The sequence below is a fragment of the Juglans microcarpa x Juglans regia genome, chromosome 3S (assembly GCF_004785595.1).
Source record: "Juglans microcarpa x Juglans regia isolate MS1-56 chromosome 3S, Jm3101_v1.0, whole genome shotgun sequence".
Lineage (NCBI taxonomy): Eukaryota > Viridiplantae > Streptophyta > Magnoliopsida > Fagales > Juglandaceae > Juglans > Juglans microcarpa x Juglans regia.
The window spans coordinates 22,863,489-22,882,499 of NC_054599.1; the positions used below are offsets into that span (position 1 = coordinate 22,863,489).

At 36.8% G+C, this 19,011-nt stretch overlaps 3 protein-coding genes and 1 non-coding gene across 6 annotated transcripts; 2 read left to right on the forward strand and 2 right to left on the reverse strand.

The window, feature by feature from the left end:
• Positions 1-84: 84 nt before the first annotated feature.
• On the reverse strand, positions 85-10,473 carry LOC121257503 (cucurbitadienol 11-hydroxylase-like). Of its 3 annotated transcripts, none has more exons than XM_041158523.1 (9): positions 10,219-10,473; positions 2,618-2,948; positions 2,061-2,210; positions 1,681-1,944; positions 1,406-1,495; positions 1,211-1,289; positions 989-1,117; positions 561-688; positions 85-474 (listed from the first exon to the last, which is right to left on the reverse strand). In XM_041158523.1, the coding sequence occupies exons 1-8, from the start codon at positions 10,350-10,352 to the stop codon at positions 609-611; spliced, it is 1,257 nt and encodes a 418-aa protein (XP_041014457.1). In that variant the 5' UTR covers positions 10,353-10,473; the 3' UTR covers positions 85-474; positions 561-608. The 3 variants fall into 3 exon arrangements, with proteins under 3 accessions (XP_041014457.1, XP_041014455.1, XP_041014456.1); XM_041158521.1 differs by having other exon boundaries at positions 1,011-1,117; positions 10,219-10,471; XM_041158522.1 differs by lacking the exon at positions 1,406-1,495 and having other exon boundaries at positions 1,011-1,117; positions 10,219-10,472.
• Positions 10,474-11,587: 1,114 nt separating this feature from the next.
• LOC121257505 (SEC1 family transport protein SLY1-like) lies at positions 11,588-13,986 on the reverse strand. Its single transcript, XM_041158525.1, has 2 exons — positions 13,845-13,986; positions 11,588-13,573 (listed from the first exon to the last, which is right to left on the reverse strand). The coding sequence occupies exons 1-2, from the start codon at positions 13,873-13,875 to the stop codon at positions 11,763-11,765; spliced, it is 1,842 nt and encodes a 613-aa protein (XP_041014459.1). The 5' UTR covers positions 13,876-13,986; the 3' UTR covers positions 11,588-11,762.
• LOC121257506 (metal-independent phosphoserine phosphatase-like) lies at positions 13,972-18,024 on the forward strand. The gene is made up of 7 exons (XM_041158526.1): positions 13,972-14,099; positions 14,290-14,445; positions 14,842-14,922; positions 15,435-15,563; positions 15,838-15,900; positions 16,044-16,168; positions 17,670-18,024. Exons 2-7 carry the CDS (start codon positions 14,353-14,355, stop codon positions 17,860-17,862), a joined length of 684 nt encoding a protein of 227 aa, XP_041014460.1. The 5' UTR covers positions 13,972-14,099; positions 14,290-14,352; the 3' UTR covers positions 17,863-18,024.
• Positions 16,921-17,023, forward strand: LOC121258907. Its single transcript, XR_005939459.1, has one exon. It is a non-coding gene; the product is annotated as a U6 spliceosomal RNA (small nuclear RNA).
• Positions 18,025-19,011: the final 987 nt, after the last annotated feature.

A 19,011-nucleotide genomic window follows, 5' to 3' on the forward strand; every position in this document is an offset into this window, starting at 1 on the left:
CTTATTGGACATGATAATTCCATATTTTGCTTGTTTCTCAAGTTCAGATGTTCATTACTATTCTGCCACAGAAATGCAGATCAATAGAGTAGTCTAGGAACAATTTATTCAACTAGGAAAACATAACATGTTTCCTCACATCAACATCGTAATAACAAGTTTCCTCCCACATCAAATACATTAGAAACAGGAAATTAATGTAAGAGAGAAACGGCAAGTACATGAAATATATATATATATATATATATATATATATATATATATGGAGTTACGCCTGGATGATCATCATCCAATTATTTTGGGGTGAAATATATAGCAACCTCTGATCTCGATGAGTGTTCAATTATATAACATTATGCAGGAAATAAGAGCATGATCTTTTAATCACGCTTCTCTGAGACATGAACATGGATGCCATCCACAAATCCTAGAATAGGATTTCGAACGATGTCTCCTCCCTTGACTTTCTTCCACCTATAATAAACCCCATAAACATCTTTTAATTTTATTCCCTCATAAAACAACTAATGTATAATACCGTAAAGAAGAGAGCATTGTACCTGTACTTGGTGACCATGACGTGCAGAAAGGTAGCCATGAAAGCTTTACTATAATCTGCCCCTGCACACACTCTGATTCCTCCTCCAAAAGGCATGAAATTCTTGGACATAACATCTTGGTCTATATCCTGCAGATTCCATACAAAAAATTACAAAAAAAAAAAAAAAAAACCTCTGTAGGATTCTGATTACGAACATCAATAAAGATATTGAATATCATAAGAGTCGTGCTACACCTACCGAGAGCGAAGCCCGACAAGACTAAATGCCTTTTTTTCATACATTTTTTTTTATATCCTTCAAAAAAAACAACGTTAATAAAAAATACCTACTTAATCACTAAGTAAAATATATATAAAAGGTATCTGTTGAAATACTCGAGACCCAAAGTCAGAACCAAGTATTTCTCAAATTATAAAATGTGTTGCCAATCAAAGAGCAAACACGTACCTTCCAACGCCATGGATTGAATGCAAGTGAATCCTTGTACGTGTCGGGTTGTAAATGAAGAGCAGGATTTGCAAGTATAACAGTCCAACCAACCGAAATTGTATATCCTGTTAATTAAGATTTAATTAGCACTTTAATCAATATATCATATATATATATATATATATATATATATATTTGGGAGCAATTAATATTTATACCTTTGTATTCAATATCTTTGACTACCTTTCGCAGTAAACCAGGAGCAACAAATCCCAACCTGAGAGTTTCATTGATGACCTGTTGATAATCATAATTTCCACACACCAAAATCATGTAACGTTATATAATTAGAGAAGTAGAAATTATAATATATCAGGATTCAGGAAGAGAGAGCATATTGCAGATCAACTGACATAATGGGTGAAAGTCATCGACTTATATTCATCCCATGTGAGTATGGCATTTGGATTCTCCGTCTTTTTGAGAATTGCCTCGTGCTCTGCCTGATAAACCATTTATTAATTTAAAACAAAAACATCATGATCATGAGGTATTTATTTCAAGTACTACTTCGATCAAATGAATTAAGAACAGGATTCAGCTTAAAATTCATTATATATATATATATATATATATATATATATATATATATATATATATATATATATATATATATATATATATATACCGTCAACTCTTGCAGAACTGAAGGATGGTCCGCAAGCAACTCGATAGTCAATGATAATGGTGATGAAATCGATTCAAAGCTAACAAATGAGAGCGCAAAAAGCAAATTAACGACGAGTTCTGATGAAAATAATTTCTGATCATTATCCCCTTCAATATTTATGGCTTGATCAAGGAAATCTCCGGTACTACTACGATGTTTCTCGGGTGAAGCGAGCCTCTCTTCTGTTATATTCCTCAGCACGTTCAGAAATTCTTCTCGATCCTGATCAATATATATATAGAAATCCAACTATTAATTATAAATTAAAAGAAATACATGATGACATTTCTGAATCTGGCCTTTCAAATAAATTCTTAATTTCATGATCACGTACGTACCTTCAAACACTTACGGTATGCAGTACCAGGTATATTTAAAGGAAATGCCATCAAAGCTTTCGATGCATTGGATAACTTCTCGCTCATATTCACAGGAGATTTCTCAGCATCATAACCAAACAGATACTTTGCAGAGAAATCAAATGTCATCTGCATTATAATATCGTCCCGGATGGAAGAACGATTTTAATTATATTTAGATACATCAACAGAAAGAATCTTAGATTTTAAGTAGTAGCTTTAATTTTTTAACAAATTAAACATTACAAAAATTCTTAAATAATGCACTCAATCACATCACTCAAAAAGTACGTAAAAATAACTGTATGTATCAAAATTCTAAACATTAGGGTGAGTTTGGATGTTGAAGTGAGTTGAGTTGAGTTGAGATAATAAAATATTATTAGAATATTATTTTTTAATATTATTATTGTTTTGGAATTTAAAAAAGTTGAATTGTTTATTATATTTTGTGTTAGAATTTAAAAAAATTATAATGATGAGTTGAGATGAGTTGAAAGTACTTCATATTCCAAACGAAGCCTAACAATACTCACGACTGAAGTCGCACGTTTCACTTCGACAGAAGGCTGACGTGACCATTCTCTAAGGGTTTTGTTAACACACTGTTCAATTTGAGGAAGCAAACTTTTCTTAATTCTGTCAGCACCAAAGTGATTCGAAGTAATGCTCCTTGAGTGCTTCTGGAAGAGACCAAGCTTACTGATCTTATTTTCACCTTCCATATTCATGAGCTTGGAAAATGAATCCAAGTACCACTGTTCAACCAACCTCCCTTCTTGTCTTGCGATGAGATGGTTGAACTCCGGATCCGTCGACACCACAACCGGCCTACCTACCAAACTTGTTCGAAATATGGTGCCATATCTGATGCAGAATTAATTAAACACATGAAATTATATATATTAAGTATTGTTAGAAATACTAGATCAAATTACACAGCGGAAGCGATATTACCTCATCGTAAATATTTAGGATCTAGTGCGGTTGTTCTACAGATTTTTCGTCATCGTCGTTGTTCATTCACAATCTCCTATATCGATGGTGGAGTGTGCTACGTGGCAATACCAGAGCAACACCCACATATTCCACAGCCTAAATGCCGAAACTAGAGAGAATCATTTGAGATAGAGATTTCATGTTTTGGATGCAAGTTTACTCCAAAGGAGAGAGGGGCTATGTAAATAGCCCCTCTAAGTGTAACCCCCGGCTGGACCTTAATGGCCAGTTATTAAGTCTCATGAAGTGGTTTAAGAACCACTTCATAACCACAAAGAGAAGGTGAAGGGGTGCCCACTATGGGTGCCCCTTTCTTACATCTCTCACTCACACATAGTGGGCAAGACCCCAGGTCTGCATCCCTCAATATGTTCTCAATCTTGTTCATACTGACAAATAGGCCGTGCGACCATCGAGCACATCTGTAAAAGAAAAATGGGAGCACTATACCAAATCTCTCCTAGAGAAGACCAGCATAGCAACATCCCTAAAAAAAGTGTCTCGTTATGCCCCGACTCATTTGGTCACATCAAACTAAGCATCCATAATCCCTCTCGAGTCCAAATGACTCAGAGCAATGCTCAATCTCTATAAAACATTATGTATTCACAGCTATATTGCAACTCCCAGGAAGCAACATAACTTGCCGGCAATGAGTACACACCATTATCGATGTGTTACCAAATAGTCTTCCCTTCGCGCTCATGTCATTTAGTTTTAGTTTAGTCGCTTTCCCAGCAATGTCTCTTTAGACCGCATCATTCATGGCCATAGATAACATGCCAAAGTAGTAGACACTAAAACATCAACCTCGTGACATAGTCAAAGGTCTCTTAAGGGCATAAATAAATTAAGGTCATCAATTATAACCTACAGGACTCACACGGTAAGGAAGCAGGGAACCATTCACTCACCTCTACTATTGGTCGCAAAAGCACATGTAGTATGAAATACATGCTACGGTGGAGTTCTCTTTCCAAAGAAAGAGCTTATATCTATTCTCAATTCACCGTACAGATTTTAGTCTAGTCGCTATCTCAGCGCCTAACCCGAGTCCCTCCATTTGCTCGCTATCCAAAGCACCAAAGAGGATCTCGCATCTGGCTAAACCACAGGCTACATGGTATGTGGGTAACCATGCACGATCCTTAGACCTCATCTTAGCTCCCATTAAGGCAACATATATTTTGTGTCTTCCAACTTATCCCTCTCTGGACAAGTACCGAGTAACACATTGTCTCATCTTTGCTCGCTACCTCTTTGTAGCGCCAAAGGCGATCGCTCGTGTGAGTGAGCCGATCTAAGCCTGTCAATATACATTTTTCACCATAACTCCTAAATTTATGGTGAATGTGTGTGCATACCAAAGAATGCTTCCAATCACGCCACATGATCATAGAACATATCAATATCATGTGCATGACGAGCAATACTGTGAGGTACAGAGAAATCACATGGTCAACAACAAATTATTAAACCACATCTCTCAAGTGGTGTTTAATGACCATTTCTCTCCATGCGCATTCTAATGTATAGTAACTTTCCAAAACATGCTCCTACCAAGAGACTCAACTTTTACATGTAAAAGCCCTTTGCACAATCATGAAGTCAGCGATGACTCATCGCAAATCTCATTTAGGTCAGACTCACAATATAAGCCGTAGATTCTAGTCAGCAAGTCTAACTGCGATTTTTAAGAATCTATAAGGTGACCACAAATGTTATTCAGCAAACTTAATTTGCGACTTCAAGGTTTCACAAAAGCATGTGAGATAACCATAATTTATTTTTCATTAAGGGTAAAGCGATTAGGGCCTTTGCCCCCAAAGACAATCATAATAGTCTAATCATTACTTTTAATGACAATCGCATCACAAACTCACTTAACAAGTAAGTCATATTTACCCTCTAACAAAAACTTAACCTCTAACTCCCATGAGCAAACCATAATGGAAACATCAAATAATATAGGCAAAACTAGATTCTTTAGTATTTTCCATCTCATTAATTGTCTATAGATTTTGAACAAGTGCTCATAGAAACTGTTTTTCTTATAAACAGTCTCACAAGACATAAAGCCTGAGCTACTTTTCACAAACCCATGTCCATCACCTCGTAGTATGGAAAACCTCTTTTTTGGCGACAATTAATTATCTAAGATAACCAGTTCGCAATATCTCTTATGATGACACTTTTCTAATATATTCAATAGCATTCAAAGAACCCCATTTTATTCAATAAGTCGTTTAATAAAAAAAAAAACGACTAGGTACATTGGTTATCTTTGAATAGATGGTTTGTTTAGGTCGCATGTAAACAGTACCAACAACATTTATTCGCTTTATGTACCAAAATAGTACTAGCAATAATCAGGCACTCAAAGTACTTCATGCCTAAACATCACAAAAGCTAACCATCTAATTCTCCTATGAGAATCAGCTATTTAACACCTTCAAGAAAAGTTTCAATGAATATGCGATCAATGACTATCTAAATGCAACTCAATTAGTGCCAAGAGATGGATATATACCTCTATCAACTCCACTTTACCTTTGTCAATTAGATCAATAATCCCAAGTTGGATCATATAAGTGAAGCGAATCTAAGATTCTATGTTGGGATTCCTACTATGTGAATTCAATACCTTTAGCGGAGCCATATTACAAATATTTTCGTCTAGTCTCTAAACGACGAGAGAATATTAATATAAAGCTACCACGCTATTTAAGAGGATCCTTATATTCTATAACTTTTGGGAGTCACTATCACTAATGGTACACTTTAACTCAAAAGTATACTCCCACTAGCTGTTGAATTACTCCCACTATTTTCGACTATCTTATATAAAAAGAATTTTGAAAATATTTTGGTTAAGGTAATGTGGAATGAAACGTGATGAAAACGTTCTTTCCAAAAAATAAGTGTTACAAAAAATCCACAATTCCCCACCCTCGCCGAAAATACGAGTAATTAACTTGATTCAACCAAAAAATGATCAAGCTTAGATCCTCTCGATTTTTAATAGAATTCACGTTTGCACAAAATAATCACTCAGCCTTTCTTAAAAGCGAATGAACTCGATCTAAGGATGACAAATAAGAATTACGGCCGCAACCCCATATTACATCAACCCAAGTGTGATGTAACAACTGCTTTGCGCCATAACACCATTCTCAGCAAGTCAATAAACTGCGAAATAATTGTTCTCATCATATAACTCATACGATTGCGATTTTGAAAATATTTTAACTGAAAAATATATTTTCCTAAAAACAAATTTTGGATCGCATTTATATGATGAAACAATATTTTTATTATCTAAGTCCTTAGTGTGCATGTATAGGAACTTTCACATAGAAAATGCTCATATTGCCTTTTCTCTTTGACTCTTCTAAACCAAGGAGAGGGATCTCATTAGCGAAAAAATTTTCAATTTCTCAAGCTTCACACCCATCATCCTATGCCTTCATGGCATATTTTAATATATCATTTCCCCACTCGAGAAATAATATCACTCAGTCAATGAGTGACCATCCAACTTCTAAACCTCTAGAAATTCTCACTAACACCACTCTATAAGTCTTAAATCAAATTAGGTATAGACTTCTTTATTATCGCATTAAAAGCACTAAAAATATCACTTTGTGCAAAAAATGCAGTGTGTGACGTTTTAGTCGCTAACTAGCAATATTTCTTCATTTCTTGCATACTCAATATTTTTCATATTCTCCAATCCACAATAGGAGAGAAAAGAAAAATTTTGTAAGAAATTAATTTAGCCTAAAACTTGTCTTGCATCAATGCAACCACGAGCATGATTTTTAGACTTAATTTAAGTCGTACCTAATTATTCAGACTTTTGCCACAGTTACCATGCAAACTCCAAGGTGCTTGGTATTATTACTCTCAACGGGTGCTCCAAAGTTTATATATCTGCAAGAACCTATTTGTTCTCGCTAGAGAGAAATAAAACTTGAGCAAGATTACCAGTGCTAGTACCACATAGAGGTGCATTGATAAAAACTTTAAAAAATGAATGTGCCAATTAAAAATGTCCTCAATACTCCTGCACACTCAAATTTTAATGTCCTGACTCGCCAAACATAATAGCAAGTAGAGAGGGTATATACTTATCTGTGAGTTAATCTAAGTTGCTTCAAGATTATATGCTCAACCTCAAATATAGGAGTAATTAATCTTTGCGTTACAAAAACAACACGCAACTTCTGTTATTACCCACAAGATTCAAAGGCAAAATAGTGGTTTAGCTCTATCTGACAATTGATCCTATCAACTTCCATAAAAAATTATAGTGCAAGCGTCCTACGTGCACTTCCAATTTTACTCTAAACCTTTTAGAGGTTCCACAATAATGATGGTCTAAGACAATCTGACACTCATAATAATCTTTATTCGTTTCCAATTACTTCTCATGGAGGAGATTAATGCGACGATTAAGTCGTATAAATAATCTCAAGGCTTTCTTCATGGTTATCTTAAACTATGCACATCTAATTGCACACACATTTAAGAAATTTGTCGCGTTAATCTAAGTCAGAACAAAAATAATTAATACATGTCGCAAGATCGAAAATTCGCTAAGCTTCCTAATCATCTCTTGCGCCTCAATGTCTAATTATTAATTTCTAATTTAATTTTTGCGCAAATTTATATCGTATAGGAGATTAATTCCAAATTAATCTCAACCATACTCCCACTAGGACAAGCAATCTACCGAGTTAGTCACATAAAAAAAAAAAAATTTCTTCTCTGATCGAAGAAATTCATTTGAGCCAATCAGAAGCATGGACTAATCAAACCCGGGCTACTTAATCCTCTAATTTATCACATTCTAAAAAACTGAAAACAATTCTAAAAAATAGTCTAACAATATAAGTGATAAATTAAGCTCACAATCACATGCAATCACAATACATGTATGAAAAAATAATCATTACATTTCATTCAAATAATTATTATTCACAAAAATAATAATCTAGGCAATTTATAACGTAAAATAAAATGCCAAACAAATGTGACAAAAAAAAATATCATGGCAAGTATGTATTTAATAACCATAATGACATGCAAAAATATTTCAAAAAAAATATTTTATGCCACAATAACATGCTGAATAAATAACTAAAATTAACATACACACTAACAATAAGCTCTAGCCCAATGGTTGAACTTATAGCCCTTGTGTGTGAGGTCTTGGGTTCAAAACACCACCCAAGTATTTTGTCAAAAAAAAAAATTGTTCTTAGACAGCCAATGGGCCGCACCTTCTTGGGCGCCCAACTGCAAAGCAGGCCTGTGCCTGCTGGGCTCACGGCCCAAATCTACAAACACCCTTAACGTGATGTGATACGGGCCGGAGTATTTAAAAAAATGGCCCAAACTAAAAAAATTTTTTGTTTTGTTGGAAAAAGATACATGGGCCGGGCCGAAAAACTTGATTTAATAATAAACAACCCATTTGTTTTACTGTCTACAACCCAAAACAAAAAATGAAACAGGCCCATAGCCCAAGTCCGTATAGAAGAACAATCCATGTGGTTCCTCAAATGTAACCTACGGTTACTATTCATCATCTTCCTCAACGGTTACAGCCTACAGTGCATGTAACGGAAAAAAAAAAAATTGTAACCGACACCATCCTCATCGTGCACCCATTAATGGCTACTTCGAACCTCCTGGCAGCGTCGCCCCACCCTGCCAGTGTCATTCAGTTCACTGGTGCGTGCAACACCTGGTGCGCACTGTACACAGTGCAGGTGGGCAGCATCGTGCCGCACCACCAAGATGCGTCGTGCACCTCTGGCTAGCAAATCGTGCTGCACTAGCCTGGTGCTTGACTCTGTGCACAGCAGAGCCGCTGCACCTGCATTGGCGCACCGATCGCACAACAGATCTTTCTGCTCCGACATGCACCACGGCGCTGCACCGAGTAAGCTGCTTCACGAAAGCGCTTCAGTACCAGCCTGGTGCAAAACAAAATGCTCTACAGGCAGCAGCGGAACTGCACAGGCCAGGAGCACCGCCTAGTGCTCGACGCAGTAAGCAGTTCCGACCTCGTGTGCGGCATTGCATGCAGTGGAACTTAGCTCTGCGCACGGCCAGGGGTTTTCATCTTCCTGGTGTCGCAGCTCAGCGCAGAAGAGGGTGCACCATTGCACCTGCACTGCTTGTCGCACTGTGCCGATGGGCTGTGATCCTCCATGGCTGAAACTGACTTTCAGTCGTTTTACAAGCGCTGTACTGTGGCATCATTGCACCAACGCGGTGAACGCTGCAAGTAGGTTGTACCCACGGTGCTGCTTGTGACGCAGCACCTTCTACGGTGTTGCTTGTCGCGTAACACTGCTGGTTGCGCAGCACCACTTTGGGCGTGCAAGGCTCTGCGCTTAGCTTTGCGTGGGTGGCAATCACTGCCTATGCAGCGAGACTTCCATCGTAACGATCAACCCGTCGGCAACAAAGGTTACAAATCATCGTGCATAAAAAAAAATTCACATGACAGAAAAAAAAAATATTCTGTAAAAGAAATCGCTACGAGCACGACAAAAATAGATCGAGAACAACCAATGAGCTCTGATACCAATGTTAGAAATACTAGATCAAAGTACTTCAGCGGAAGCGATATTACCTCATCATAAATATTTAGGATCTAATGCGGTTGTTCCACAGATTTTTCGTCATCGTCGTTGTTCATTCACAATCTCCTATATCGATGGTGGAGTGTGCTATGTGGCAATACCAGAGCAACACCCACATATTCCACAGCCTAAATGCCGAAACTAGAGAGAATCATTTGAGAGAGAGATTTCATGTTTTGGATGCAAGTTTACTCCAAAGGGGAGAGGGGCTATGTAAATAGCCCCTCTAAGTGTAACCCCCAGCTGGCCCTTAATGGCCAGTTATTAAGTCTCATGAAGTGGTTTAAGAACCACTTCATAACCACAAAGAGAAGGTGAAGGGGTGTCCACTATGGGTGCCCCTTTCTTACAAGTATATTATATATCAATGAATCAACGTCTATATATGCATATTGCATGGTACGTACTACTTGCATGACTTATAGAGTACTCGATCGGCAATCTGAGAGAATTTTTCATATATATATATATATATATACCTTTGAACTCTCTTTTTGATGAAAGGATGGAGGTCGAGAGAGTAACTGCGAACGAGCAACTCAAGAGATTCTCCAATAAAAGGAAGGCCCATTGAACCGGGAGGGAGGACCCCATTGCCTTTGGGTTTCTCCATTGCCTTAAACTATGTATTATGGCAATCACTGCTACTACACCTGCTACAACTGCCCACATTTTTTATTTTTTGACGTTCTTCTTTCCTTTGCGCCTTGTACAAATTAAGCTGGTTGCTGAGAAGATATATATAGTATTGTTAAGTGATAACAACCTAAACAATTAAAGGTAATTAATGAATATTACGAAGTGGGTTTATATAACTTTAATTTCTCCTTTTACCTCTGGCTGAGGGCTACTCATGGCTGCCGAGCTATCTGGACAAGAAAATTAAAAACGAATATCAATATCTTGTTGAGATGGCCATGAAAACAATAAAAACAAAAAGTTTGAGCGCTGGTTTAGAAAGTGAGATGGGATGAGAATTTTATAAATAGTAGTAAGATAATTTGTGAATAGTAGTGAGATAATTTGAGTTGAGTATTTTTTAAATTTTGGGAAAGGAGAGAGGAAAAAAATTGAATAAAAAATATTATAATGTTAAAATATTGTTAGAATATAGTTTGATTAATTTGAAAAAATTGTAATAATTAGTTTTAAAATTTTGTATTTTTATTATGCTTAGAAACTAGATGGGATGAGATTTATTTCTAAACAAGCCCTAGACTTAGTACCTTGGCAGGTAGGAAAATTCAAGTTCTAGAGTATTATTTAAGTGATCAATCTTTTAGCATTTAGTATATGCAACATTTTTAGGTAATTTTAAATACCTGATAGATTAACTTCTTAGATCTATAGCTCATTTTAGACCTTTAAATTTAGGTAAAACTGATGGGGGTTTTGATCGGAGCAGAGCAGCCCCATTAATTGGCGAAAAAAATAAAGTGGACGAAGGATATAGTGTGAAGCCTATATAGAGTAGTGTTCGAAGGATACTGAGTGTGAAGCCTTAAGTGAAGCCCATGAACATTCGTGCGTCCATTGTATACGAGCAACTGGTTCAGGCTATTTATATAAGGTCTAGTCAAATTACATTCAAGTACTGACCAATAGAAAGAACCAACCATTCACAAATTTTCAATTTATAAAGCTGCAGATAGAGAAGCAATTCTTCCAAACAAATTCAAATTATACAGTGAATATAACTTGCACTGGCAAATGTTAATCCACAATAAGGTAGCGCTCATCTTAATTCATGGAATGAATTAACATAGGATTGTCAAAAGTTTAGTTTTCAAGCACAGCAGGCAACAGCATGCAGAAACTGAGAACTGTCACACACACAAGGCTTTTCAATTGTGAAAATCTACTCATTATGATGAATTTATGAAAGATCAAAAGCCACATGAATTCGATATTCAAATCTATATTCAATTGGCCATATCATGTCCCTAACTTCCCACACTGCCTCCTCTGCCATGTATAAAGTGCCAGACAACAATATTCAAACAGCAGTTACAACACATACATATCAACTAACTGAAGCAGTAGCAGTACTTCCGAATCCCATCTTATGTCCCAACTGTGTAAGCTGCTCAACAAACTCCACACCCGTGAGAATTTCTGTTGCTCCATATATAACATGTTTGACAGGCTGCTGACGCTGTGCAAGCTCTTGCAAGCTCCCATACTCAACATAATTACCGCCACCAATCATGAACACAATTGCTTCCTTAAAAGGTCCTCTCAAATGATTGCCACTGGAATTTGACTTCGGAGCACGAGGATCAAATACAAGGTAACTATCAATTTCAGGGTTCGGCTTCCCTTCCATCAAGAGCTCCACTGTCCTTGTCAATGCCAGTTGCCTATCACTTGATAACAGATTCTTCACACCTGCTGTCACAGCATAGAATTTCTCGGCCCAGTCAACAATGTTATTTCTACTGGCTGAATTTGCTGATGCCACTGAGGCATTCAACGACTTCAGCTTTTTCACATACTGAAATGCACTGGTATCAACCTCAGACTCTTTGAGTGCAGCTTCCACTGATTCCACATCTGACTGATTAATGCTTTCTGAAGAGATCAGATACATGATAGCGAACCGCAGCTTATCTATATTTGTCCCTTTCCCTCTGAGCACACCAAGGAGCTCATTCCGATCAATGCTTCCCCTGATCAGCATGTCATTCTCCTTTTTCGCATAAGAATCAAGAGACCTCTCCTTGATCTCACCCAACAAAACAGTCGCAATATTGGTGTGCTTATCTATAACCTGCTTCCTCTCTGTCAACTCAGGCAGTGAGCTCACTGCATTCATCAAATGCTTTGTGTTGCCCATTAAGTCTGTCCCATCAAACTCAGCCCCATCAGTCCCACCGGTCCTTTTATTCACCTCATCAACATCCTTCTTATACTTATTCAATTGCGACTCGATCTCCACCGCAACTTCAGGAAACTCCAATGACCCATTTTCCACCCAAAAGGGGTCTGAGCTATCCAACTCATACGACCTCATCCCACCCTTTTCACCTTGCACACTCAACCTATTGAGCCTCAATCCAAGAATGTCATGAACAAGAGGCCGGTACCTAAAATCATGTTGTATCCCAACTGACAATTCAAAATTCCTATCAAATATACACAAAATGGGCCGCTGGAAAGAGCTCATGAAACTCCCACCTTCTGTAAACAAATTGCTCTTCGACAACAAATGGTCTCTCAATCTCTGATCCAATGCAGAAGCAACCATCTCAGCTGGCCCACCCCGTGGGCATCTAATTATTGGGACCACAGATAGTGTAGCCAAGACACAGAATAACCCAGTAACAATCCTCTCCACTATCTCCTCAATCTCACGATCTCCAGCCGAGGGATCATTCAATTGCACATAACTGGACTTCTGGGCCAACGAAAACAAGCTATCCTCCAATGTCACAAACTCCAAATACTGATCATGCACCTTTGAAATCCGATTAATCGAATCTGAATTCAAAGTCCCCGATGCAAGATCTTCAAGTAGCGGGCGGGGAATAGAGGAAGAGGAATTGATGTGGAAACTATCATAGAGTGACCGGGACGCGTCAACAACGATCCGCTGAATGTTGGCTTGATTGGGTTGGACAAAATACACAGCGGGCACGCCATGGACAGGCTTCCGATCCTTCTCAATTAGAAAGTAGAGAGTGACACCGTGTTTTCGAAGGTCCTTGACGTGGATCAATGGGGAGAGAATGTTCTGGCAAAACTTATCATAGATTAAGATCTTGTAAACGTCTTCATTTGCTGTACCCGTTGCGTTCACGGGTTGGTTCAGATTCAGCATTCGAGCAATGCATTCTGAAAACACAAAACACAAAGTCACAGGAATCGAAATTCAATGACATATACATACTAAATTTTACACCTATGCGACAAGGGTTATAGTTTAATCATGGAAGTACCATTTTTAACCAGCAATTTCAGACTAGAATTGAATAATAATAATAAAGAAGTTCTCCCTTTCGGCTTCTTTTCATATCCTAAGCTATCAGAAATAGCGGATGAAATCAGGTGAAAATTAAGCTAAAAATCAGAGAAACAAAATGGAAATACGAATAATTTTCGATACCTGTCTGCTTTTGGCGAAGATTGAGAGCCATGGCCGCGGAATCTGTTCCAAGTGAGTGATTTCAGCTTTCTTGTGCAAAGTAAAAATGATTCTGAGCTCTCTCTCAGAACCTCGGATCCAACCGTAGAGGGGTCGATGCAGAAATGGGTTTTTCTGCAGTGACTTTATTACGGTACGTCGGTACCCTCTCAAAGCCACTAATATATTGCCACGTCATAAATTCAGAAAATGAGATTCAAAGTCTGAAATGATAGAGTTAGACTGTGTTTAGATGTTGAAGTGAGTTGAGTTGAGTTGAGTTGAGATGATAAAATATTATTTTTTAATATTATTATTATTTTAAAATTTAAAAAAATTAAATTATTTATTATATTTTATGTTAAAATTTAAAAAAATTATAATGGTGAGTTGTGAATAATTGAAGATCGAAAGACTTTTAAGGCAGGGCAGGCCGCAGGGTTGGCGCAGAGAGAGAGAGAGACTGAGAGAGAGCGCCGAGTATTTGGACATGGAGACGACGTCGAGCATGCGCAACAGATACTGGGTTCTGAGGCACGGCAAGAGCATTCCAAACGAGAGGGGTCTTATTGTCTCCTCCATGGTTGGTCTCTTTCGATTTTTCTCTTCTTCTTTTTGCCCTTTTTGTATTACAAACATTTGCAGATTTGGTTCTTAGATTAGTATTGCAATGATTTGTGTTTTTTAGAGATGGCCATGCACATGTATTGGGGAATCCAAATAGCTATTCGAATTTGATTGGTATTTGCTTAACTGGGTTTTTTGAGAAATTTTGTTTTCAAGTGTTAATCTTCCTTTTCTATAAATAAAACAAAAAATTAATTATAAGAGATAACCTGGACAGACATCACTCCATTCAGTTAGAATTAAGGGTTAGTTAATTGTTTGCCAGCGAGGTTCTTTGATCTTAGAAATTACTTCCATTCTCAGAATTGTGAGTTCACTTCAAGTTACTAACCTGTGGCTAGCATCCTAACAGGAAAATGGTACGAGTGCTGAATTTCAGCTTGCATCGAATGGTGTTAAGCAAGCAGAGTTGGCTGGAAAGTCATTTCTAAAGGTAGTTGTTTGTAATCCATGATTTCCTGTCTTAATTCTATCTTTAGTCCATTTCATGCTCTACTTCGTGTTTCATCCAATATTTCTGCAGTGTCTGTCCAGTAACTTTGTTATTTTTGTTCGGTTGCTGATGTGGGAATGAATGTCTTTTAGTGTATTTTCAATGACTCTTATTTTCCACTTTCTGGATGGTAAATATATTGTTGAAATAGTTCATTTCCGTTTTACTAATCTTCCTTATCCTATGATACTCGCGTATGAATGATTATTGTAAGATTTAGCTACTCAATCAGGTCGATGTCCAGTTCAACAATTTTAAATTTGATTTGCTAGGGATACAAGATTTTGGTTAGTGTTGTGAGCTTGTTCAGATGGACGAGTAATAATTAGAAGTATATGAATTGCTTCTGGAATAACCTATTGGTGGCATAGTAGGATTACTTCGTTAACCTTCACAATTTGGCCATTGTTGATGTAGCATGCTGAAAAACCTATAGTATTTGGATATTGCAGGCACTAAAGGAAAATAGCATACCACTGGAAAATGTCCGCATTTTTTACTCTCCATTTTCAAGAACAACACACACTGCTAAGGTTGTTGCCTCTATGTTGAATCTTCCGTTTGAAGGTCCTCGATGTAAGGTAGACTATTCCACCCTCGTATGGATGCAAGATATTGATGTTAGCTTAGTATTTGTTGAGCATACGAACAAATGATATAATGAAAATTTACTCATGATATCTTCAAGATGATGTTGCCCAAGGGCATTGCTTGCAGGATATATGAAAAGAGTTCTTTGAGATTTTTCTTTTTCAGACTCTAATCACCCACCAATTAGCTCAACAAAATGTAACAAGCTCTCACACTCAATCCCTTTTATTTTTATTTATGCTGACTATAGATTTTGGTGGACAGGCAATGGAAGATCTTCGAGAACGCTTCTTTGGTCCTTCATTTGAACTGCAGTCACATGATAAAGTAAGTGATAGTTGGCAATGCTTAATATAGCTTTTGAGGGAGGTGCCAGAGTTGAGGATGGCAAGTTGAATGATTTTAGTTCTGGCGTTTATATAAAACTGCAACTAACAATTTCTCAACCCTCTGTTTGCTTTTACTGACAGTATTCAGAGGCATGGGCTCTTGATGAAAAAGATCCATTCATGCGGCCAGAAGGTGGAGAAAGTGTTGATGATGTTGCTTCTAGACTTACAAATGCTATGGAAGCAATGGAATCGGAATTGGATGGGTAAATACTATATCAATCCATCTTTTCGTTGTCTCATGATTTTCATGTTTCACTGTTCAACGATCTTAGTATACTGTCAATAACAGTCCTAACATCATACTTGCCAAGATAAATAATTCTACTAGCATCCTATGTGCTGGAAGCCGTGCCTCTCTTGGGGGCTACTTGCTAGAAGTAGGCTAGGATTGTTCCAGAGATTTTGGAATAAAACTCATAGTGCCATGTGTATAGCAAATCAACCAACAAATTGGCAAACCACAAACTAATAGAAATGTGACGTCCCAATAGAGGGTCTAAGCCACATGGCCTAAACTCCAAAAGAACTAGTTAATAATACAATCGGAGCTCAATTGGAACATTATAAAGAACAAGAACTTTTCATTTCCAAACAATGTGGGATCCCATACACCATATACTTTTATCACTTATCAAAATGGGGGTATCGCAATCTCCCATTTTATCCCGACATCCTCGTCGGGCCAGTCTGTTGTAGGTGGCACAGTTCATCCCACATTTCAGGCTGGAATAGGCTCTAACATCATTGGTAATGCTCCAATGGAAGGCCTAAGTCACATGGTCTATACTCCAAAAAGACTAGTTAATGATATTGTGATACCCCATTCTGATAAGTGATAAGGGTAGGTGAAACATGAGATCCCATATTGCTTGAGAATGAGAAGTTATTGCTCTTTATAAAATTCCAATGGAATTCCAATTGTATCATTGACTAATCATTTTGAAGTATAGTCTATGTGGCTTCGGGAACATCCGATAAAAGTGGAACGATATAGAGAAGATTAGCTTGGCCCTTGCGCAAGGATGACAAGCACAAATCAAAAAATGGTATTAGAGACTATCCCAACTAGAAATGTAGGACTTGAGTCGTGCCACCTACGATGGACTGGCCTGATGAGGATGTGGGGAATATAAGGAGGGAGATTGTGATACCCCATTCTAATAAGTGATAAGGGTAGGTGGTGTATGAGATCCCACATTACTTAGAAGGAAAAGTTCTTGCTTTTTATAATGTTTTAATGGGACTCCAATTATATCATTGACTAATCCTTTTAGAGTATAAGCCATGTGACTTGGGTCTTTTATTTGGGCGTTACAAGAAATGAAGCTAATAACTAGCACCCAAGAAGCCCTTTTTCGAAATAATTGTATTTTTTACACATATTGGCCTCATCTAGACAAGATCACAACAAAGTTTGGCTTTAATTGCGAACTAAGAGAACAAATGAATTCACTTAAGCCTCAGCTTTCAGTGTTTGTCTTACTAATGTTCTTACCAGGAAAGAAGAGTAAGTGCTCCTGATGTGCATATAACTATTTTACAGCTAACTAATGTGATAGTGCCACCTCATCAAAATACTAAAAAAGTTTTTATTTGAATTTCAAGTTTTAAATAACCGTCCTCTATTTAAAACAAAGCTGTAAAATTGTAAAAAATATTATATGTATCATTACTCAATAATTTAACAATGTTCTTGCTCTGCAGATGTGCAGTCTTGATTGTCAGCCATGGGGATCCCCTGCAAATCCTGCAGACAATACTCAATGCGGTTAAGCAAGACATAACATCCAGTAGTAATGACTTGGCATCAAGAATAGAAGCTGTTAGAGTCCCTTCCATCTTGTCACAGCACCGGAAATTTGCCCTCCTCACCGGAGAGCTCCGGGCAGTTACGTAAACTTGAAAGTACAAGCCTTGAAAGGTGGAGCCAAGGCCAGGGACTTCGAATGGATAATTTACACTTGATTATTGTAAGAGCCAAATTCCATGGAAAATTTGCCTGTTATTTGAGGCTGATACTAATGTTAGTGATATGACATTATCACCAGGATTTATAAAATTCATCATCGTGCTCCCTAGTCTCTTAAGGATGAGAACAAACTATGTAGTATCAACATCTGTTTGTTTAGGAGTTTATCGAGAGAAAGCTATACAACTGTGTTTCCACTCTGAAGCAAAATGGTGGACATGTACTAAAGAAACAAGATTTTGTGTTTGGGTAGTGAGGTAATCTCAGATATTTTGTGAATAGTAGTAAAAAAATAATAATAAAATATTAAATAGTAGTGAAAAGTATATGAATAGTAATGATAAAATAATGAATAGTAATAGAATATTTTTAGAACGCTTCACTACCCAAATGATTGTGGCCAGTTTGGATACTAAAGTGATCTCAGATCATCTGAAATAGTTTCGTACAGATGGATATACTCTTAATCTAAACACAACTATATTTGAAAAAGTCTCAATTTTTCATCTTAACTCAGCATTGTTTATTGATGGGATTTTTATTATTATTCCATCACTACAACAACAAACTAATTATTGATAAGACTTACTATTTTTTAAATTTTTCATAAAAAAAAGTTAAAACATATTTTAATCTATTTCATACATACAAACACATCTCAAACCCTCAAAATCCACTCAAACATCTTTAACTTGCTATTATTCAATAATAGAGAAAAATAGTTGACTGCTAATGATCATGATTCTCTATTTTTTATTGGGATTTTTTCTTTTAATTCTATTTTGAATGTAATATCAAAAACTTTTTGCCAATTTTGAATGTATATTAAAAATCATCTCAATGATGAGGTTTGGGTCATTGAGTCTTTTGGAAGATTTCAAGCTCTTTTAGATAGTGAGATGAGAATATATGATTTTAAATGAGTTAAATAAAATATTGTTATAATATTATTTTTTAATATTATTATTATTTTAAAATTTGAAAAAATTAAATTGTTTAATATATTTTGTATGAAAATTTGAAAAAGTTATAATGATGAAATAGATAAAATAAGATGAATAGAAAGTATTTTTATAT